General features: G+C 42.8%; 1 protein-coding gene across 2 annotated transcripts in view; it reads right to left on the bottom strand.

The window, feature by feature from the left end:
- Nucleotides 1-11,899, bottom strand: part of SOS2 (SOS Ras/Rho guanine nucleotide exchange factor 2) — a 230,141-nt gene extending 218,242 nt beyond the window's left edge. For both annotated transcript variants that reach the window (XM_029598366.1, XM_029598367.1), the window contains exon 1: nucleotides 11,108-11,899. In XM_029598366.1, the coding sequence (XP_029454226.1) occupies nucleotides 11,108-11,194 (87 nt within the window). In that variant the 5' untranslated portion in view covers nucleotides 11,195-11,899. The remainder of the gene's footprint in view (nucleotides 1-11,107) is intronic.
- Nucleotides 11,900-19,512: the final 7,613 nt, after the last annotated feature.

The following is a 19,512-nucleotide window of genomic DNA, read 5'->3' as shown; positions in this document are numbered from 1 at the left end:
CCCAACAACTGCGGCAGCAATCTCCACCAAATGAGAGGAATGACAAACCTCATGTAATTATTTTTTGTCCTTAATTTTGCCCAAAAGTGGACATTCTTAGGGCGTACAGGAGTGCGCAAAACCTGCACTACGAAGGACATAAAACTTTACTCTTTCAAGATTATTCTGCTGTTGTGGCCGAAAAGAGAAGATCCTTTGCACTGGTTTGTGCACAACTGATTAAGAGACACTTGCGCATTATTACCCTTTTATTTCCCGCTGAGGGTTATTCGTCATGGCAATGTGTTACATTTCACCACTGCACGGGAGGCTGCGCTTTTTCTACAAAACATGGATACTGCTTGAATAATAATCTACTCGATGTGGTATTTTGCGGTTTTGTCTTGTACAGCTATGTTGATGGCCCTCCTCTATCTGACCGATAGAGCGAAGATTGGACAAATGTGCATTTTTTTTTTTGGACATTTTTCATGGTCATTTTCCTTTTTCTCTCGAAGGAGGGAGAGGCCCTCATGGCATGATACACGAGCCCTCTTATGTGGATCTTAGCTAGATTCTTTTGTGTTTCTTGCTGTTTGTTTTTGTTTCTATATTCACATGCTGTTCTTGTCGGACTTGGGGAGGAAAGGGTGCAAACAGATGTTTTCTTCTTATTCATGAGTCCGCATCAAAGGTCACAATTAATATGGTATGCCTTAGAGGGTGACCCAGGCTGGGCGGGTGGGGTTCTCTTCTCCTTTGTTCGCTGTTAAGTAATCTCTCTCTTCATCCTCCACTACTGTATTTGTACTACGGCTAAGAATGCGGTGTTTTCATGCAGACATAGCTTTACTCCCAGAAACACATTTAACTGCTATGGAACATGCTAAATTGCAGAAACAATGGGTTGGGCAAGCATATCTTGCATCCACCAATACGCATAAAGCGAGTGTGACAATATTGTTACATAAATCCTTTCATTTTCAGCTGCTTAAAGTTATTCAAGACCCTGAAGGTCATTATATTTTTTGTCAAGGGACAATTATTTGGGCGCCCCATACTTTTGTGCTGATAGTAAATGTGTTAACCCCTTATTCTCACATTCCTATTCTTATTGGGGGGGGGGGGGTGATTTTAATGTGGTTTCGGATCCACAAGTGGATTGGTCTCCTGCCAAAGTTCCTAGCCGTAATGCCCAGAGGCAGGGTATTCCATATTTGTGTGAGCATCTTCTCTTTTAAATGTTTGGAGGTGCCTTCACCATTTGGAAATTGACTTCACTCATTATTCAAGGGCATAAGATACAAAGTCCAGATTAGACTATTTACTGTTATCTGACTCCTCTTTCTCAAGTGCAGGGTGCGGGCATCGGGACTCCAGAAATATCAGATCATGCGCCAGTATGGGTGAATTTGGAGGGGTTCACTGATGTTGTTCCTAGGGATAACTGGAAATGCCCTCATTATTTATATAATAAGGCTTTTCATTCCTATCTCAGTGAGCAATGGAAAGAGTATGTGGAGTTTGGTGGTATTCATTCTGAAACCCCCCTTACTGTATTGGGACACAACAAAAGCTGTGTTGGGGGGGGGGGGGCTGTCATATTCTATGTAATATGGCAAAAAATGGATGAGAGCCAAAGAGATCTCTTTAAGTTAGAAAAGCAGTTAAGCTCTGATAAAAGGAAACTACTTCCTGATTCTTCTCCATTGTATAAAACAGTTTCTGTCTACGCAAATTGCACTTCATACATTGCTTCACCAGCATACAAAAAAAAGGTATTTTGTATTATAAACAATTTTTTTTCTCCATGGTAATAAAACCGGACTTGGTGGGGGAATTCATACATAGTGGAAATGAAAGGGCCAAATGGCCACCTTGTACAGACCTCTTAAGAGAGAGAAGACTTATTTGTCAGTTACTATGGACACCTCTACTCAGCTATGAAGATGTACTTAAATTAAAAAAAAGACTCCTAATCCTGTTCTAACAGATCACTTGCAAGCCCTCAATGCTCCTTTCATGTTTACTGAGATTTACTCTCTTATTAGACAATCACCATTATATAAGACACCTGGCCCGGATGGGCTACCTGGGGAGTTTTACAAGATATTGCTCAACTATATCTGTCTTCCCTCGGGGAGAATGTATGATAGTTTGCTGCAACTGGGTGAACTGCCTGTGGAGACTAACACAGCGACTATAGGTGTTTTACCAAAATCGGGCAGGGGGTTTGAAGTTGACAAGCTCCTATAGGCCGATTTCTTTATCAGATTTCGATACTAAGCTACTGGCCAAATTATTAGCAGATAAGACTGTCCAAAATTCATCCTCTTAATTCTGCCAGCAGAGGTGGGATTTATAAAAGGGAGATATGCTGAGTCTAATGTGGGCAAACTGCTTGCTTCCATAGCACACTCCATGCAATGTAAGTTAAATTCTCTGCTTATCAGTTTCGATGCAGAGAAAGCATTCGATAGGGTCAATTGGAAGTATATGTTTATTGTTTTGGAGAAATATAGGTTTCAGGGTCGTTTTATAGATTATATTCACATTTTGTACAAATATCCTTGCGCATGTATTTTGATCAATGGAGCCCTCTCGGACACATTCACTTTACAATAGGGTACTCATCGAGGCTGTCTGCTCTCTCCGCTTCTTTTTGTGTTATCTCTAGATCCCCTTATCTATAATATACTCCTAAATGAGAAAATTCCTGGGGTTAATATAGGGACCCATACTTTTAAAGTTGCAGCCTTTGCCAACGATTTGCTTTTCCATCTTGGGGACCCGCAACGACACCTATTATTCCTGTTGCAGGCGATATCTCTATACGATACTGTAGCCAGTTTGAAATTAAATTTAGATAAGTCCAAAGCTATGGCCATAGACCTTTGGGGTATGCAAGACTGGACGGGCACCTTTCCCTGAAATATCTGGGCATTTGTATCCCAGCAGATCTTTCCTCATTGCATGATTTTAATGTTACTAATTCACAAAATGCCACCAAAACTAGTCTGCGGAAGTGGATGCCATTAAGTCTGTCTCTGGGGGATCGAATTCAAGTATATAAAATGACTTTTCCCTAAATGGCTTTACACACTTAAATAAAAACAGGAGGATACGTGCGTGGCCAGCCTTGCGTGCGCCATGTGCATTTTCGAAGGGCCCGGCCATTATGCGCCAAAGTGCCAGACCTCTCCAAAGGGGTGAGCAGCAGGCTGGGACAGTGCCATTAGCCGCTGTCCCAGGGAAGCACGCACCTGCCGGAATCTACTGCTGCTCCAAAGGAGCAAGGTAAAAAATAAAAAAAATTTAAAAAAAATCTAAGACTTAGGTAGGGGGAGGGGAGGAGAAAAGGTAGGACGGTTACATAGAGGTATGGGGAAGTTCCCTCCCAGTCCACTGCTTTTAAAATTGACTTAGTGTTATGCCTTTAATCCTCACTAGGAAAGACATTTGTAGACTTCATGGGGGGAACTCCGAATGTATTTATAGAAGGGAAAGAAGCCTAGGATACCCCTAAGCACAACTGATGGCTACTAGCAAACAGGGCGGGATGGGCTTTCCTGATATTCAATTATATATTTATGGAGCCCATCTCCGTCATTTAGGTGACTTGCTTATGGCCACATCTTTTTACTGCGACTATGCTTGTGAAGCGGCCATTAACTATCCTTTACAGCTCAGATTTGTGCTCTAAGCCAAGGGCTCACAGCTTTCCACATACCTAAAGACTCTTATCCTTATATCGTCTGCTAGGAAAGTGTGGCGATGGATTACCTCTAAGTTGGGTCTATCGTGTACGGTTTCTTCTTTTTTACCTTTTATTGGTAATGTGGCCTTTCAACCGGAATTATATAGTAGGCTGTTTTCTATCTGGCCACAAAAGGGGATTTTCCTATTGACTCATGTTCTCAATGAACAAGGTTGAATGCTCTCAGACTTGATGTGACAAAAATTGACTATTTATCACAGTTTTCTATACCGGTGTATGGACTTAACCTTCACATCAGTTTACAATCTTGTTACAATAAAAAACAAAATAAAATATGCATACATCAAAAAAACATTAAAAACACACATTTTGTTATACATAACATAAACCCTAAGTAGTCAAACATACATCTGCTTCTTTTTGTCCATTGCCTACGTATGATTCATAGCTTGCTTAGCTGTTATTCTCATTAAAGGCCTGTTTAAATAGCCACGTTTTCAATAGTTTCTTAAAGTCTGCTAATCTTGTCTCAAGACTAAGTTCAACAGGACGAGCGTTCTAAATCCTGGGTGCTGCGAGAGATAGTGCCCTTTCTCTGACTGAAGTCAGTCTAGCTGAAGTTAGGGATGGAATTGCCAGTAATCCTTTATTGGCTGACCTCAAGTTACGCTGCGGTGTATGCAGTCTTATGGACTATTGCTATACATAATGTTCAGTTATTTACAATTGCGACATTATGTGGGTTCTTTGGGTTCGACTGCTCACGCCACCAAGGGGTGGGAGGTATTCCAGGACTGGTTTGATATGGAAGACCCGACCAGACATTCGTTATCCTCTTTCCATAAATCTTTTGAAATTTTCTTTAGGTACTATTCCCTTAGAACCTTCATGGTCCAAATGGACCCAAGAGCTATATACCCCTTTTTCAGACTTTAAGGCTTGCTTTGGGCACATTTCTACCATCACGCAAAATGCACAGCTACAAGAAATGCAGTATAGATTATCATCTAGAGCATACATGTCGCATAAGCAAGGCTATTTGATGGGTTTAACAGACTGATTTATGTAACAAATGTAATGTTGAAGTGGGAACCTTGGGACATTCTTTTTGGTAATGTACTAATGTTCAATCTTTTTAGAAACAAGTATTTGATTATTTGGACACTGTTCTCTCTGTACAATTAACATTTGCTGTGCAACTGGCAGTTTTGGGATTTTTTTCCTTTGGCGAGAGCTTACTGACTAGAGGCTGTGGGGTTTCTAAAGTCTTGATTACTGTTCTGCATTTCTGGAGAAATGCTATTCATCCTCTTTTAATCTAGTAAACAAATTCACCCCATTAGGAAACAAAAGATTCTATATATATGGCTTCCTTATCTGGATTCCTTATCTACATAGACTAGAAGTCTACTTCTGAATGCCTACTGATGAACTTTTTTGGTTACTGATGGGCTCACATCTGTGGACTCGGGGGCACAGGTAGGTGGGGATTTCTGCTCTGGAATCATTTTTCTTGTTTAAGTTTAATACACGCCTGTTGTGTTCACAGTCAAAATCATCAGGTTGCACCTTTTTGTTATGTACACTTTGTACTATTAGAGTTTATAGTCTATTGTTTGTTCTGATAATAATGATATAAAAATACTAAAAAGTAAAAACTGATAGTATTTTTCTCAACTCTGAAAAGCATCAATCAGTGGGCAGAACAGATACAAATAATGCCTATTACACATCAAAGAAGAATATGATCTTTATTTGTGGCCTATACAGAAAGAAGACCATGAACCTCACACCAGATAGCCAGATAAGTCAGTACCATATTTTCCAGTGTATACAATGTGGGGGGTTTTTCTGGAATTCCTGTCACTGCGTCTTATACACTGATGCGACTAATATGCAGTGCTTTCAGTGTCAGTGTGTGTCTCTCTCTCTCTCCCTCCTTATTGACAGAGCCTGCATGCCACTCGCTCCTCCGCACGACCTCACCAACAGCCGCTCACACACCAAGCAGCCCATAAACATTCAGCATCCCCTAAGACACCTCCCACGTGGCCTCACCAACAGCCACTCGCAAACCACGCAGTCCTCAAACATTCGGCATCCCCTAAGAAACCTCCCACGTGGCCTCACCAACAGCCGCTCGCACACCACGTAGCCCGCTAATATTCGGTGCTCCCTTTGGACGCCTCCCACATATGTCTGGCATGCTCGGTACTCACCTACTACATCTTATTCTCTCACAGCCCATCGCCATGATCACCTGCATCTTATCTACTGAATTTTTCATGAAAAGGGCTGTTGGGAGAGGGGTGCGACCTACACTCCAGAAAATAACAATACTTATCCGGGGTAAGTGGCAGCCACTACCACTTACCCAGAGCGCCATCTGCCTGTCAGGGGTGGCCCCCTCTCCCCTTCCCGAGTTAAAACGTGCATTCGGCCCGTGCCCAATGCACATTATACAGGCAACCCACTTTTTGTTTTAAATTCTCGATGCATATCATTAGCTTGCTGCATCAGAAGTTAATTTTAATTTGAGCATTAAACAGTGTGCTGAAATCCAGCATAGTGTTTTAACACTCAGATTGCTGCATCAGCCGGTCAATGGGCCTTTATGCTTCTAGTTATCAAAAGGCTTGCACATCAGGCATCCCTTTAAAGGAATATTTCAACCTAGCTGAATGAAAACCTCTTCTACAGGTGTATATTGTTTTAATTTAAAGAAAAAAAAAAAAAACCTACACACCACCCAAATGACAATTTATTTTTTTTTTTTTTTTTTAGTGTTTTCTTGGGCTGGCTTCATAGCCAATAGTGCTGCCACACCTGAACTTGAGCTTCCAATCCTCTGGCTGGTCACTGCTGGGAGCACTAGAGAGACAGTGTCATAGTACACCCCCCTCCTCCCTGCTGGAGTGGGGACAACTTATGACAACATCTGCTGGCCAGAACAGGAGTGCATCTGCACTAGGTTCCAAAAATGCCCGAGAGGCACAAGTCTGCAAGCTAAGAACTGCTGCTTCAATAGCTAGGCTAAGGAGGCAAGGAATAAGAGGACAAAGAAGCCTCCCCACCCCAGCTCACAGCACTTAAGGGTGCCAGAACCGAAAACCTCATATGCAGCAGTAAGTAGCTGTGCAGTCACAAAAAGAATAGATATAAAAAAAAAAAATGTTTTAAGTGCTGTCTGAATTTTGTTCCTAGATTCTGTGCTTCGAAGGCTGAGTGAAACCACCATGAAAATGACAGTGAATTCTTAAGTTAATCTCTTGGCAAAAAAGTGTGCCACATTCCATTCCCACACCCCACCCCACCCACACAGAAAAGGCCCAACCCTCCACACCTCATCCACATGGGCATTTTCAACCCAGCCATCAGTTGCATCAAAATAATGCTTTCAGTTCAAATATTTGAACGCAGCACAGCCATGCTTCGCTATAAGTGTATGTCTTGTCAAACATGCCTTTCAAATGGATAGTACGCAAGAGAGGTGGGAAAACTCACTGCATAGGAAACTCACTGCTCCATGAGAGGAATATGGATCCTTGCAGACGTCTTGTAAGGTAATGCACTGCCCCAACAAGATAAATCATTAAAAATAAATAAATAAATAAATAAATAAAATTACAAATGTTACCAAGCAGTAACCATGAGAGCAGAAAATGGGTTGTGTGTGTAGTAGTCCTCTGATCCAAGGCCTCTCTGGGAACTTTTCTGCACACTACAAACATACTATGTGCCGTTGTAATAAGCTGCCTTACTCAGTATAAACCTGTGCTGTATAAGGACATTAGAGGCATGTGTTTAATGTATTCTAAGTGCTAAGCCTGAAATGTCTGAAAATAAAGCAGTCTGATTCTGAGACAAACAGGTGTCCTTTCCTAGACTTTTCGGATCGCATATAAGGTAATATGTGGTAAGTTTCTGTAGCATGGACAGTATCACCCAGAAAGAGAAGGGGAGGGGAAAAAGGAAGTCTCCTCCCAGCTATGTGTACCCTTGTATTTCTTGCAGCTCAGCAGGGGTTTTTAAAAAAATAAATAAATAAAAAGGTTTTGACAAGTTTACAGAGGAAAAGTACATAAAACATTTTTAGCCAGGCAGACTAGGGCAAACTATTGCTTTCCCCCAGGAGTAAAAAGAAATACAGCTACTTTTTGGGAATTGCCAGGTACTCGAGACAGACTGGCCACTGTCAAAGACAGGAAACTGGGCTGGATAAACCTTGGTCTGACCCAGCATGACTTTTTATACTCTTATGTTTTCAACTGCCAAAGAGGATCTCAGCCATCCTTCTTTCAAACATGTACCTACATATGCAGAAAATAAACATGTGGGTTTCTCCCTTTTGCTACAAATGCAATCCAGAGCTTCCTTGTAGATACAGTACTGAGAAACAAAAAAAAGGTTAGTTGAAATTAATATTGTAGATTAAAGTTTTGTTTTTACATTTCTTATTTATGCATCTAACAAAATTCTGCATATTTCTACAGCCATTTTAAATGCATAATCAAATGTTCCAATTTATAATATTTGTTGAAATCTGAAAAACTTTACAAAGTTCAAACTGACAGATGTCAAGCATCAAGTTAGAGAATGCATGTCCTCAGACTTTCTGGATAAAGAAGAATAGATGGGCACTGATCAGGTCAGTGAGGCCTTAGTGAAATGAAAAAATAAATTTAAAAAGTGCTTTAAAACTGCTGAATAGCAGGTCTGATTTCAAAAAGTTATGGAAATGTTCTGCTTGGAGAAATATTCACCCCGATTAATTCTGTTTGCATTTTCCTTTATTGTTTATTTTACAATGCCCTAACAATTCTGTCAGGAGTATTTGTACTCAAAATTAGGATTCACAACTTGCAAAAAAAAAAAAAAAAAGAAGAAGAAATGTTAGAATACAGTTGACTAATGGACAAGTAACCAGAGATAACATGCATCACACCAAATGCACATCTTTGCAGCTTGCAGATGCCCCATGTACATGTTCTCCTCACTTCCCCTTTTACACCACTCTGCATCTCATTCAGGGATTCAGTATTGACTAACTGTACAGCTATTTTTTACCATCTTACTGCGAAAGCATGCAACCAGCTCCACTAGCCCAAACAGCATAATTAGTTATCCTAGAATACTATATCTGAGTCTTCACACTTTGATTTCAATTTCAGAAGTCTGTGGTGAAATCAGAACAATTACACCACAGCATCACAATTACATCAATATCAACTATGTGTGTAAGAGAACAAATTAATAACTTCACTACAAGACCACCCAGAGGAGTTAAGCTGTAAAAAAGAGAGAGACAACAAAACCGTTTAGATATGAACTAAGTTCTCACGCTTACATAAAAAAAAATAGTTTTGACACAGAAAGGGCACAAATATGACCACACTAATACATTTGATTCATAAATAATGAAAGAGAACATTAGACTTCCAAAAACACAGAACATCTTTCATCTATTGTAGTATTGTTTGTTTGGGTCCCCTGACAGAATTAAGACGTTTCATAAGGTGTAGAAAGCCATCTCAGCAGCCCCACAATAGTCTATAATCACAGGAAGACTGGACAAAGCACCATTCATATAGTGCAAGTTTAAATCCAGTCCTTGTTTGTAGGGAGTGAAAAAGAAGAGGGATGGATAGCCAGCCATGTAGCTCCCAACAGGTTCCCAGTGATGTTGCAGACCGCAGTTCATCTGTATTAATCTAACACAACTTCAGCCACTGAACCTGATGCAGAGAATTCAGGTGAAACTCCACAAACACACAAAAAAAAAAAAAAAAAAAGCAAATGGCTAAATCCTTGAATATCAAGCCATTTCCTTTTTTTCTTTTTTAAGCAAAAAACACTAAAAATGAGCTCTCCTTTAGCGTTACTTTCCTCTCAATTATCTATCTGGACCACTAGGCATTTTTTCAAATTGAAAATATTAACTGGCAAAACTAAACTAAAACTATTAATTCCTTGCAAATCCTGGTTGCAAAGAAATCTCAGGGTGTCACAAGCCAAAATAGCTGAACAAAGCAGCAGTCTAAGAAAGGCAAGAGGGATTTCAGGACAAGGCTTGATTTGCTTATCTGTGGGGTTTTAATCAATATGCTTCCCACTATGGGGCTGGACAGCGACTTTCTACTCATCCTCCCAAAAGCCAAAGTGCCACATGCTACCCATAAAGCTAACATCCAAAAAGATATTAATTCTGAGAGCAAAGTCCCATGCATAACTTGGTAAACCATCCATCCCCGTTTTCAAATATCAAATAAAAAAAAAACCCAGCTTACACACCGTTGTAAGAACGAGAATTACAAATGGAGAAGTTCATTCATATAACTCATCTTTTAAACTAGTGTCTGATGTTTAACGTGATTTGAAGGGCCTGATGTGTAAGCATCCCCCCCCCCACACCACACACACACACACACACATGGGAAAACCCCTTTTTACAGCGATGATCGGCAACAGCCAACGCCTGTAGCAGAAACTACACAAATCAGAAGCGATGCTCAACGAAGGGTGAATTACTGCTTCAAAATCCTGTGATTAAACGTAAATCAGTATTTAGTTTGCCCACTCTCTGAGCTCAAGAAAACTGCACTCGCTGACCCTATCTTTCAGAAAAAATAAACATTGCAAGACAATTTCCTACATTTGGGCGGTTCTTCAAACGGCGCGTATCACTGGAGGGGGAGGGGGGGGGATCTGAGAAGGACCTTGAATCATTCCTTCCAGTGGCTGAGGCTCTCTCGTTGCAAGAGAAAGTTATTTTGATTCTTCATGCTTCGGATTCAGCCGCAATACTATGGTAAAAATCTAGTTCAAGAGAACGAGCTGCATTATGTTCTCACATGCATGAAGATAAATCCATGTGAATCAAGAAGCATGACTCAAAAGCAAGGCCATTATTGCAAGCTCTATACCCTCCCCCCACGGGAAGAAACGAATAAAGATGGTGTACGCTGTGCTCCCCACCACGCTCTCACCGACCCCCCGGAACAGGAGAGAACAAACTTCAGCCTTCCCAAGGCCTGAGTCAGAGGCAAAGGGGAGGTAATAGTAACATGAGCAGTAACTGCTCCCCACTACAATCCAACCTGTATTCACTCTCTTGAATTCCCTGATCTCACGGGAGTAGTGGAGCCCCACCGCCAGCTTGCAGATCTTTATTCCTAAGAAGGGAAACAGATTCCCCCCAGAAGCCGCGCTTTCCGTTTCCAGGCTCATTTATACACACACATACATATACTGCAGCCTCGGTGACGGTCCAGGCACACTAACCCCGAGAGCCAGGTTCTGTCCCTCTCCTGCTGGATCCATCATCGCAGGCTCGTCTTCCTCCCCTCCCTCTCCCCGCTGTGCCCAACACCGACTGCTCTCCAGCGGCAAGAGAAACATAAAGACACCAACCTTGCGCAGGGCAGGTACAAAGAGTCCCCGCCATCGCTGGCTATTCTCCTCGCTGAAGAAGTCGTAGGTCGGCTGCTGAGGCTGCATGGTCCCGGCTCCCCCGCCGCATCGGCCCCAGTCCTTATCACAGCGCCGCCGCCGGCGGCTGCCCCGGCTCCTCTCCTCCTCTCTTCCCCAAACACGCCCTCTTCCCTCAACAGCAAACCCCACCGACAGAGAGCATCGGGCAGCCAAGCGGGCCTGCAAACCCTCCCCCAGAAAGGGGGCAGAGCCCGGCAGGATCGCTGTAGCAAGCAGTGTTTTGTTTTGTTTTTATTTTTTTAATCAGAGGAGTTGGAAACCCGAAACGCTTTCCTTGCACCTTTTAGTCCATGACACTGTAGGAGTCACGTCTCTTTCCCCAAAACCTTAACAAAAGGCGTGGGGGCGACTCGGAATCTTGCTTTGTTTCGTCCGCGGCACGGCGGCAGACAGACGCACGTCATTCGTGCACGGTGTTCCGGAGCCCGAGGAGCGAGGCCCCCCTCCCTCCAACTAACGCGGCTCTCGCCTCAGAACCGGGGGCCGGGACCGCACGGGCATGGCGCTCGCTTCCTCCGCCCCAGACTGCCAGCTATAATCTCCTTCGCCCCAAACAGGCTTCCGCAGCTCGTTCACTCATTCTTCCGCGCCGTCCGGCCTGCAGCCCCAACGCTCTCCGAGCAAACCGCTCCGTCGCCACTACAACCACAAATCTCCTCCGCTCACTGGCGTTGTCTCATTATTCCTCCTATCGCGCTCGGCGCACTGCGCATGCGCGCGGCCCAGGGCCCGGACGCACTAATGGAAAGTGGGGAAGGAGCGCGCGACAGCTGCGCGTGAGGAGAGAGAGATGGCGTCGGCTGCTGCGCAGGCTCTAGCCTGAGACTGCCGAAGCTGTAGGAGCCGACGGGTACGCGCCTGCCCGCCCGCCTGGGCGCACCTGTGGCCGTGGTACGCGCTGTCTTACGATGGCGAGTTATCGTACATTTTGCTTCTAAAATACTAGTTCAATAAACTAGTTACTGAAGCAGCAGAATGACTTTTTTTTTTGTTACTTTCTATCCAGAAGGCGCTATTCTACTTTTTTTTTGAACAGGCGGTTCCCCCCCCCCCCCAACAATTTTCTATCGGGCCGATACAGTAAAGCGCGGCCGTGGTTGCGCGGTTTGTTTGTTTTTAAACAATTTTATTAAAGCAGAAGTATAACGGTACAACAATACAAGCCAAGCAAAATACAACAGTAATACCTGCACCGATAAAGAAGGTGCATATTGAACATGTACTCCAATGCTTCAAAAAGGACATTTTTTAAAACATTTCATTCCCACCCTCCCCTCCCTTCGTCCCCTCACAACAACAAATAAAGTGGAGTTATAAAGTGATAACATCGGTAAGGTATAATGTCTTTGATATTCAATATTCAGTGCTAAGATTTGCAAACATACAAGGGAGTGCGTGTATTTAGGCTCTAGAAAAACCTGAAGAGTTAAGCACCATAATTATGTCCCAGACTGACAAGGTATATCAACACTGCTCAGATCTTTACTCCTGAGCTGCCATCCAAACCTGATAGGGCCCCCAAATCTTAAGAAACGTTGGCAGCCGATCATGATGAATCGCAGTAAGACGAGTAAGTTGATAAATACCATGGAGTGTCTGTTGAACCTCAGATAGGCTGGGCACAGAACTGTCCTTCCAACGACGCGCCAATGTCAAACGGGTTGCATTAAAAACTTGCTGTAAGAAGCGCTGAGCTTCCCTGCTAATAGTTTCCAGCGGGAGACTCAAGAGAGCATGCCAGGGCTTGACCGGTAGAGACGTGCATAAGATATTAGAGGCCCATATAGTAATTGCCCGCCAAAACGCGGAGACCAGCGGGCATTGCCACCACACATGATAATAAGTTCCCACTGCGCCACATTGACGCCAACAATACTGAGATACAGTGGGAGTCGCCCTATGAAGTCTTATCTGGTGAGTAGTGCCAGCGGTAGAGCATCTTGTAACAAAGAGTGCAATTCAAAACTCTATGCACAATTCATAAACTAATAAATGACGAAAATGCCGACTGGCTAAACACTGCACTACGACTGCATGTCCCTCAAAGAAATCTCAGGTTCGCCAATAAAGCACTACTAACCATACCCTCAGTCAAAACAGCAAAGTTGACACAAGTTAGAGAGAGAGAATTATCTTTGGCAGGACCATTATTATGGAACACATTACCACTCGAGTTAAGGCTAATGAAAGAATTAAAACTCTTCAAAAAAAGCTTAAAAACCTGGCTCTACAAAAAAGCATTTCACAGTGAGGTCGCTGTATAATCAACAAATATATACAGCTAGAAGTCACCTATAGAAAGCACCATTGATTATTTTATTATTTTTACTCATAATTAAATATTAGTCTGAAACAGTATACACATACATGATTATCCCAATAATCAGATAAATAGTAGCTCCAACCCACTTCTCATGTAGAGTATATTTTTGAACTATGTAACCGTATAATATTGGCACCCTTTGGTTAACTTAAAAACCAGACATATTTCGTGCCTAGATGTAAACCGTTGTGACGGTACATTACTAAACGACGGTATAGAAAAGCTTTAAATAAATAAATAAATAACAGTTCTCTTGAAGCCTGGCCGATATAGAACATTTATACGCAGTCAGAAATATGAGATCCCAATCAGTGGGTGATAGGTCTTGCTCAAGATCCTCAATCCATACTGTTTGTTGTCGAAATGGCGTTGGCACATGTCCACCAAGTAGCTGATAGATTTTTGATATAAGCCCATTGATTTGATTTGCGTGTGAGCAATAATTTTCAAAGAGCGTGCTGGACAGTCGCATAGTGCCATTCCTAAGTGCCCTTTTGATAATATGATACAGTTTAGCATAAAGTAGGAAATCAACAGAGTCCAATGAATAAGAAGAGCGCAGTTCCTCAGGAGACTTAAGGGACCCCTGTTTCTGTATGTGCTCTAAAAGAGAAATACCCACTTGCACCCATTGGTAGGCAGCTTCTTTGGAATGGGGCTTTGGGAGCAGAGCATTAGCAAATAGGTGAGTTAGCAGGGTATATTGTTCTGGGCCAACGAGAAAAGGTTTCCATTTCACCCACACTTAAAGCGTGGTTGCTAAGGCATAAGGTATGTAGGAGATTTCCTGCCACGTATGTTTGGGTTGCCATGGCAGTGCCGACAACGGTTGTGTACCCGAGAAAGTGCGCTCAAAGAGGGTCCACTGCGGTAGCATTATAGTTCTATGAAGTATGACAAGTGCTCTAAGCTGTGCTGCGCAATAATACCATTCCACATTCGGGACACTGAGTCCTCCTCTGATCTACATATTTGGTTTACATTATTTACTTCCACTGTTTAATTTGTTCTCTGTAAAGCCTGTTGCAGTTTTAGTTATTTGTGAACCGAGATGATGTTCCCAACGTATCCCGGTATATAAAAACACCTAAATAAATAAATAAATAAATAAATATACAATGTGCCGCGAGCGACCCTGGGCGGTCGTTTCTTCCAAATGAAACTAAAAATAAGGGTTTGCCATTGTCTGAGTATAGGAGGGGGGAGGTAGATAGGAATGGTAGTGAAAAAATAGAGGAGCCTGGGCAGGACATTCATTTTGACAATGGCAATATGCCCCAGCCAAGAGAAAGTATCTTTAGACCATTTCCCCAAGTCTCTCTGAATGTTCTGGACGAGCGGCTTATAATTAAGGTCAAAGAGCTGACTGGTGTGGCTTCCAATGCGAATGCCCAAATATTTCAACGCTTTGGGTGCCCATTTAAAAGGAAAAAGAGTTTTAAGTGATTCCGCCTCCGTATCCGGGAGATTAACATTAAGAATTTCCGATTTTTATCATAATTTACTTTGAACCCAGAAACCCCGCTGAAGGCCTGGAGTTCAGAAGTGATCCCTTGTAGGGAGGTAGATGGATTAGTCAAAGTAAACATGATGTCGTCTGCGAATAGCGAGATTTTGAAATGGTGTTGATCCCTGTGCACTCCAGTGACATTAATGGCCTCTCGGACACGGGTGGCAAAGGGTTCTAGAAAGAGTGCGAACATTAGTGGGGACAGCGGGCATCCCTGCCTAGTACTTCGGCCAATTGGGAAAGCCTCACCATATTTGACATTAATTTTGACTCTGGCAGCTGGGTGATCGTATAACTTGCGAATCCATTGAACAAAATAAGTGCCAAAACCCACGCGCTTCAGTGTTTCAAAGAGAAAGGGCCAGTGGACCAGGTCGAATGCCTTCTCTGCGTCAAGAGAAAGAAGCACTGTCGGTATGTGGGCGTAATGCACATAATCGATAATGTTCACAATTCTGCGAACGTTATCCGCTGCCAAGCGTCCTGGGACAAACCCCACCTGATCACTGTGTACAAGATTGGGCAAAACACTATTCAACCAAGCTGCCAAGTATTCGGGCTAAAATTTTTAAATCTGTATTAATCAATGATATCGGCCTGTAAGAGCCACAAAAGCCGGGATCACGGCCTGGCTTGGCGATGACAGAAATCCCCGCTGTATTGGCATCCGCGGCAAGACCTCCATTACTTCGTAGGGAATTAAACATGTCAGTAAGTGGAGCTACCAGGACATTAGAGAATTTTTTATAATAAGTGGCCGTGAATCCGTCTATCCCTGGGGCTTTTCCGGCTTTCAATGTTTTAATCGCCTCCAGCACTTCCAATTTGGAAATGGGTTTGTCTAGCATCTCAAAATGCATAAGGAGTAGAGTCGGTAGAGTTACTGAGTCCAAATAGTGCTGTATAACAGCATCGGATATATTGTCCACTGCAGTATATAATGTGGCATTTATTTTATTTATTTATTTAAGTTTTTTTATATACCAACATTCAAGACGATAGTCCCATCATGCAGGTTCACAAGAAACAGGGGTGCAATTAAAATAAACTTTACAATTTGAACAATAGTGCCGAAAAGCAGTTACATGTAACAGGGAAACAATAACTTGGAGTAAGAAGGAAAATGAAGATCAGATAATTATATATATATATAATAACATTATAAGGGGTGGCTATTAATGCTATTCCTAGCGAAGTATGTTGATTGAAGGGAGTTAAGTAATGTTGGAGTTAGGAAAGGCCTGCGTGAACAGCCAAGTCTTGAGTCTTTTCTTGAATGTTGAGATGCTGGGTTCCATTCTAAGATCCGGGGGAATGGAGTTCCATAAAGTTGGACCAGCTGTGGAGAAGGCCCGATCTCTAAGCGTGATGTGTCTGGTAGTTTTGGCTGGAGGTACTTGAAGTGATCCTTTGTAAGCATCTCTTGTCGGTCTTGTTGAGTAGTGTAATCGGAGGGGGATATGGAGATCGATTGGGGCTAATTGATGGATGTTTTTGAAAATGGTGAGAATGGCCTTGTAGATTATTCTGAAGTGGATAGGCAGCCAGTGGAGGCCCATCAGGATAGGTGTTATGTGTTCTCTTCTCCTGGTGTTAGTGAGTATACGGGCGGAGGCATTTTGGACCATTTGCAATGGTTTGGTGTGTGATGAAGGGAGACCAAGCATGATGGTGTTACAATAGTCCAGCTTTGCGAAAATGATTGATTGTAGAATCGTTCTGAAGTCATGAGTGTGGAAGAGAGGTCGTATTCTTTCAGCACTTGGAGCTTATAAAAGCAGTCTCTGGTGGTTTTGTTGATGTTGGCTTTCAGGTTTAGGTGATTGTCAATTAGAACTCCTAGGTCTCTCACTTGTGTAGTGTTTGGTAAGGTTGGATGAGTGTGTGTGGGGGAGCTGTTTTCTGGTGTGATGATTAGAAGTTCCGTTTTTGATGAATTTAGTATCAGGTTGAGACTTGTGAGAAGCTGTTTGATATTTTGGAGGCAGGTTTCCCAGTGAGACAGTGTTTTTGCGAGTGACTCCTTGATGGGGATCAGGACCTGAATATCGTCGGCGTAGAGGAAGTGTTTGAGATTGAGGTTAGTGAGGAGTTCACATAAGGGTAACAGATAAATGTTAAACAAGGTAGGAGGCAGGGATGAGCCCTGAGGGACTCCTACTGACGCGGGGTGAAGAGAGGATTCTTTATTATGAATCTTAACCTTATATCCTCTGTTGCTGAGGAAGGTTCTAAACCAAGATAGGGCAGTGCCAGAGATACCTATGGCTGTTAGTTGGTTGATGAGAAGAGAGTGATTGACCGTGTCAAATGCAGACGAAAGGTCGAGTAGGATCAGAAGGAAGGATTGTCCTTTGTCTAAGCCTAGGATGATGTGGTCGGTCATAGAGATGAGGAGGGCTTCCGTGCTTAAGGTTTTACGGAATCCGTATTGTGATGGGAATAGTAGGTTATTGTCTTCAAGGTAGTTTGAGAGTCGTGAGTTTACCAATTTTTCCATTATCTTGGCTATGAAGGGGAGGTTGGCTATCGGTCTAAAGTTGTTAGGATCGTTTGGGTCAAGATTTGGTTTTTTGAGAAGGGGTTTGAGTGAGGCTAGTTTGAGGTTGTCAGGGTAGAGTCCTTGTGTGAGGGAGCAATTTATGATATCTGCCAGGGTTTTGGAGATAGAATCTGGAATTGATAGTAGTAGTTTGGCTGGGATGTGGTCTGAAGGGTGGGAAGAAGGTTTCATTTTCCTTAGAATTCCTTGGATCTCCATGGATGAAGTTGTATCAAGTTCTTCTAACTGAGTGTGGTTGATTGAGGGTTGAGGAGTGGTTAGTGGAACAGTGGGGTTCGTGGGGAGCTGAGATAGAAGAGTGTTGATTTTGTTGCTGAAGAATAGAGCTAATTCTTCCGCTTTCGATTGAGCTTGGTCATGTGCAATCTCTGGTTGATTTACTTGTGTGAGGTTGGCTACGTAGCTGAAGAGGGCTTTGGCATCGAATACAAGGTCGTGTATCTTCGAGGCGTAAAAGTCCCTCTTGGATCTTAAGGTGCTTGATTTGTATTGATGCAGAGATGATTTGTAGATTGAAAGGGTGTTGGTTCCTGGGTTTTTGCGCCATTTAGCCTCATTTTGTCTTAGTTGGAGTTTGAGCTTTCTTAGTTCTGAGGAGAACCAGGGCTGTCTTTTGGAGGAATTCTGGTGTGGTTTTTTTGTAATTGAAGGGCATAGCTTGTTAGCTATAGTTTCGTTGATTGTATTCCATGATCGAAGTGCTGAGTTCGGCATAAAAATCAGTGAACGCTTTCCGGATATCAGTCGATGATGTTACAGTCGTCCCCTGTTTATCCCGTACCTTAGCCACTAGTGTCAGCGTCCACGCAGCTTTTAGTTTCTGGGCTAGAAGCCTGCCCACCTTATTACCGCCTTCAAAGAATTTCTGTTTTATGGAAAGATTATGACTAATAACAGCATCGTCCAGTGCACTCAGAGAGTCTCTGACACGTGTTATCTGCTGATAAATCTTTTTAGATAACGTGAGGGTGTGCTGCTTAGTTAGGTGGTCTAATTCCCGCAGCAAAGCCTGTCTGCTCTTTTCCCGCTCTTTATTACAATATGCTGCATGGCCAATAAGGACACCCCATCCCACTGCCTTAGAGCAATCCCATAGAGTAGTAGGGGTTATGTCATCTGATTGATATAAATCAAAGTATTCTTGCATTTGATTGGTTATGGTTTGTACAAAGGCAGAGTCACGTAGCAGAGTGTCGTTAAGCCTCCAAGTACGGAGACCAGGATCATTATCTTGTATATTGACCTCTACCCAGATGGGGGCGTGATCCGACCAAGTTGCATTGTCAATACCCACCCGACCTATGTCATTCTGAGACGTACGAGAAATAAAAAAATAGTCTATGCAAGAGTATGTATTGTGTGGCTTGGAATAAAAAGTGTATGAACGGGATCTGGGATTTCTCTGGCACCAAATATCTTCTAAACTCCAGTCTCCAGGAAGTCACGCCAAGCCTTCCGCACCCCCTTGGTCGTAGACCCTTTGGTGGACGCATCTAAATTGGGGACTCTGGTAGCATTAAAATCTCCACCTAGTATAATCTCACCCTCGGCATGTTGCTGAAGTAGTCTATCCAGGATCCCAAAGAATGAGATCTGATTCCCATGTGGGAAATAAACATTTAGTAGTGTATACACTTTGTTCCCCACTTTAATTTTTAGTAGAATATATCTACCAGAACGATCTATTTGCTTATATAGGACTTCGTGGACAAAAGATTGCGCTATCAGTATCCCCACCCCCGTATATTTAGCATCTTTAGAGCTAGTAGCCCAATGCGCCCCTGGATATTGCTGGAAGGTAAGGAGACGCTCGTGGTGTTTTCTAATGTGGGTTTCCTGTATATAAACAAGGACAGCATTAGATGAGCGAAGCTCTCGTTGCAACAGGGACCGCTTCCTTGGTGTATTTAACCCCTTTACATTTAATG

Source organism: Rhinatrema bivittatum, chromosome 4, assembly GCF_901001135.1.
Source record: "Rhinatrema bivittatum chromosome 4, aRhiBiv1.1, whole genome shotgun sequence".
Taxonomy (NCBI): domain Eukaryota; kingdom Metazoa; phylum Chordata; class Amphibia; order Gymnophiona; family Rhinatrematidae; genus Rhinatrema; species Rhinatrema bivittatum.
This window is presented reverse-complemented; position numbering and strand designations above follow the sequence as displayed.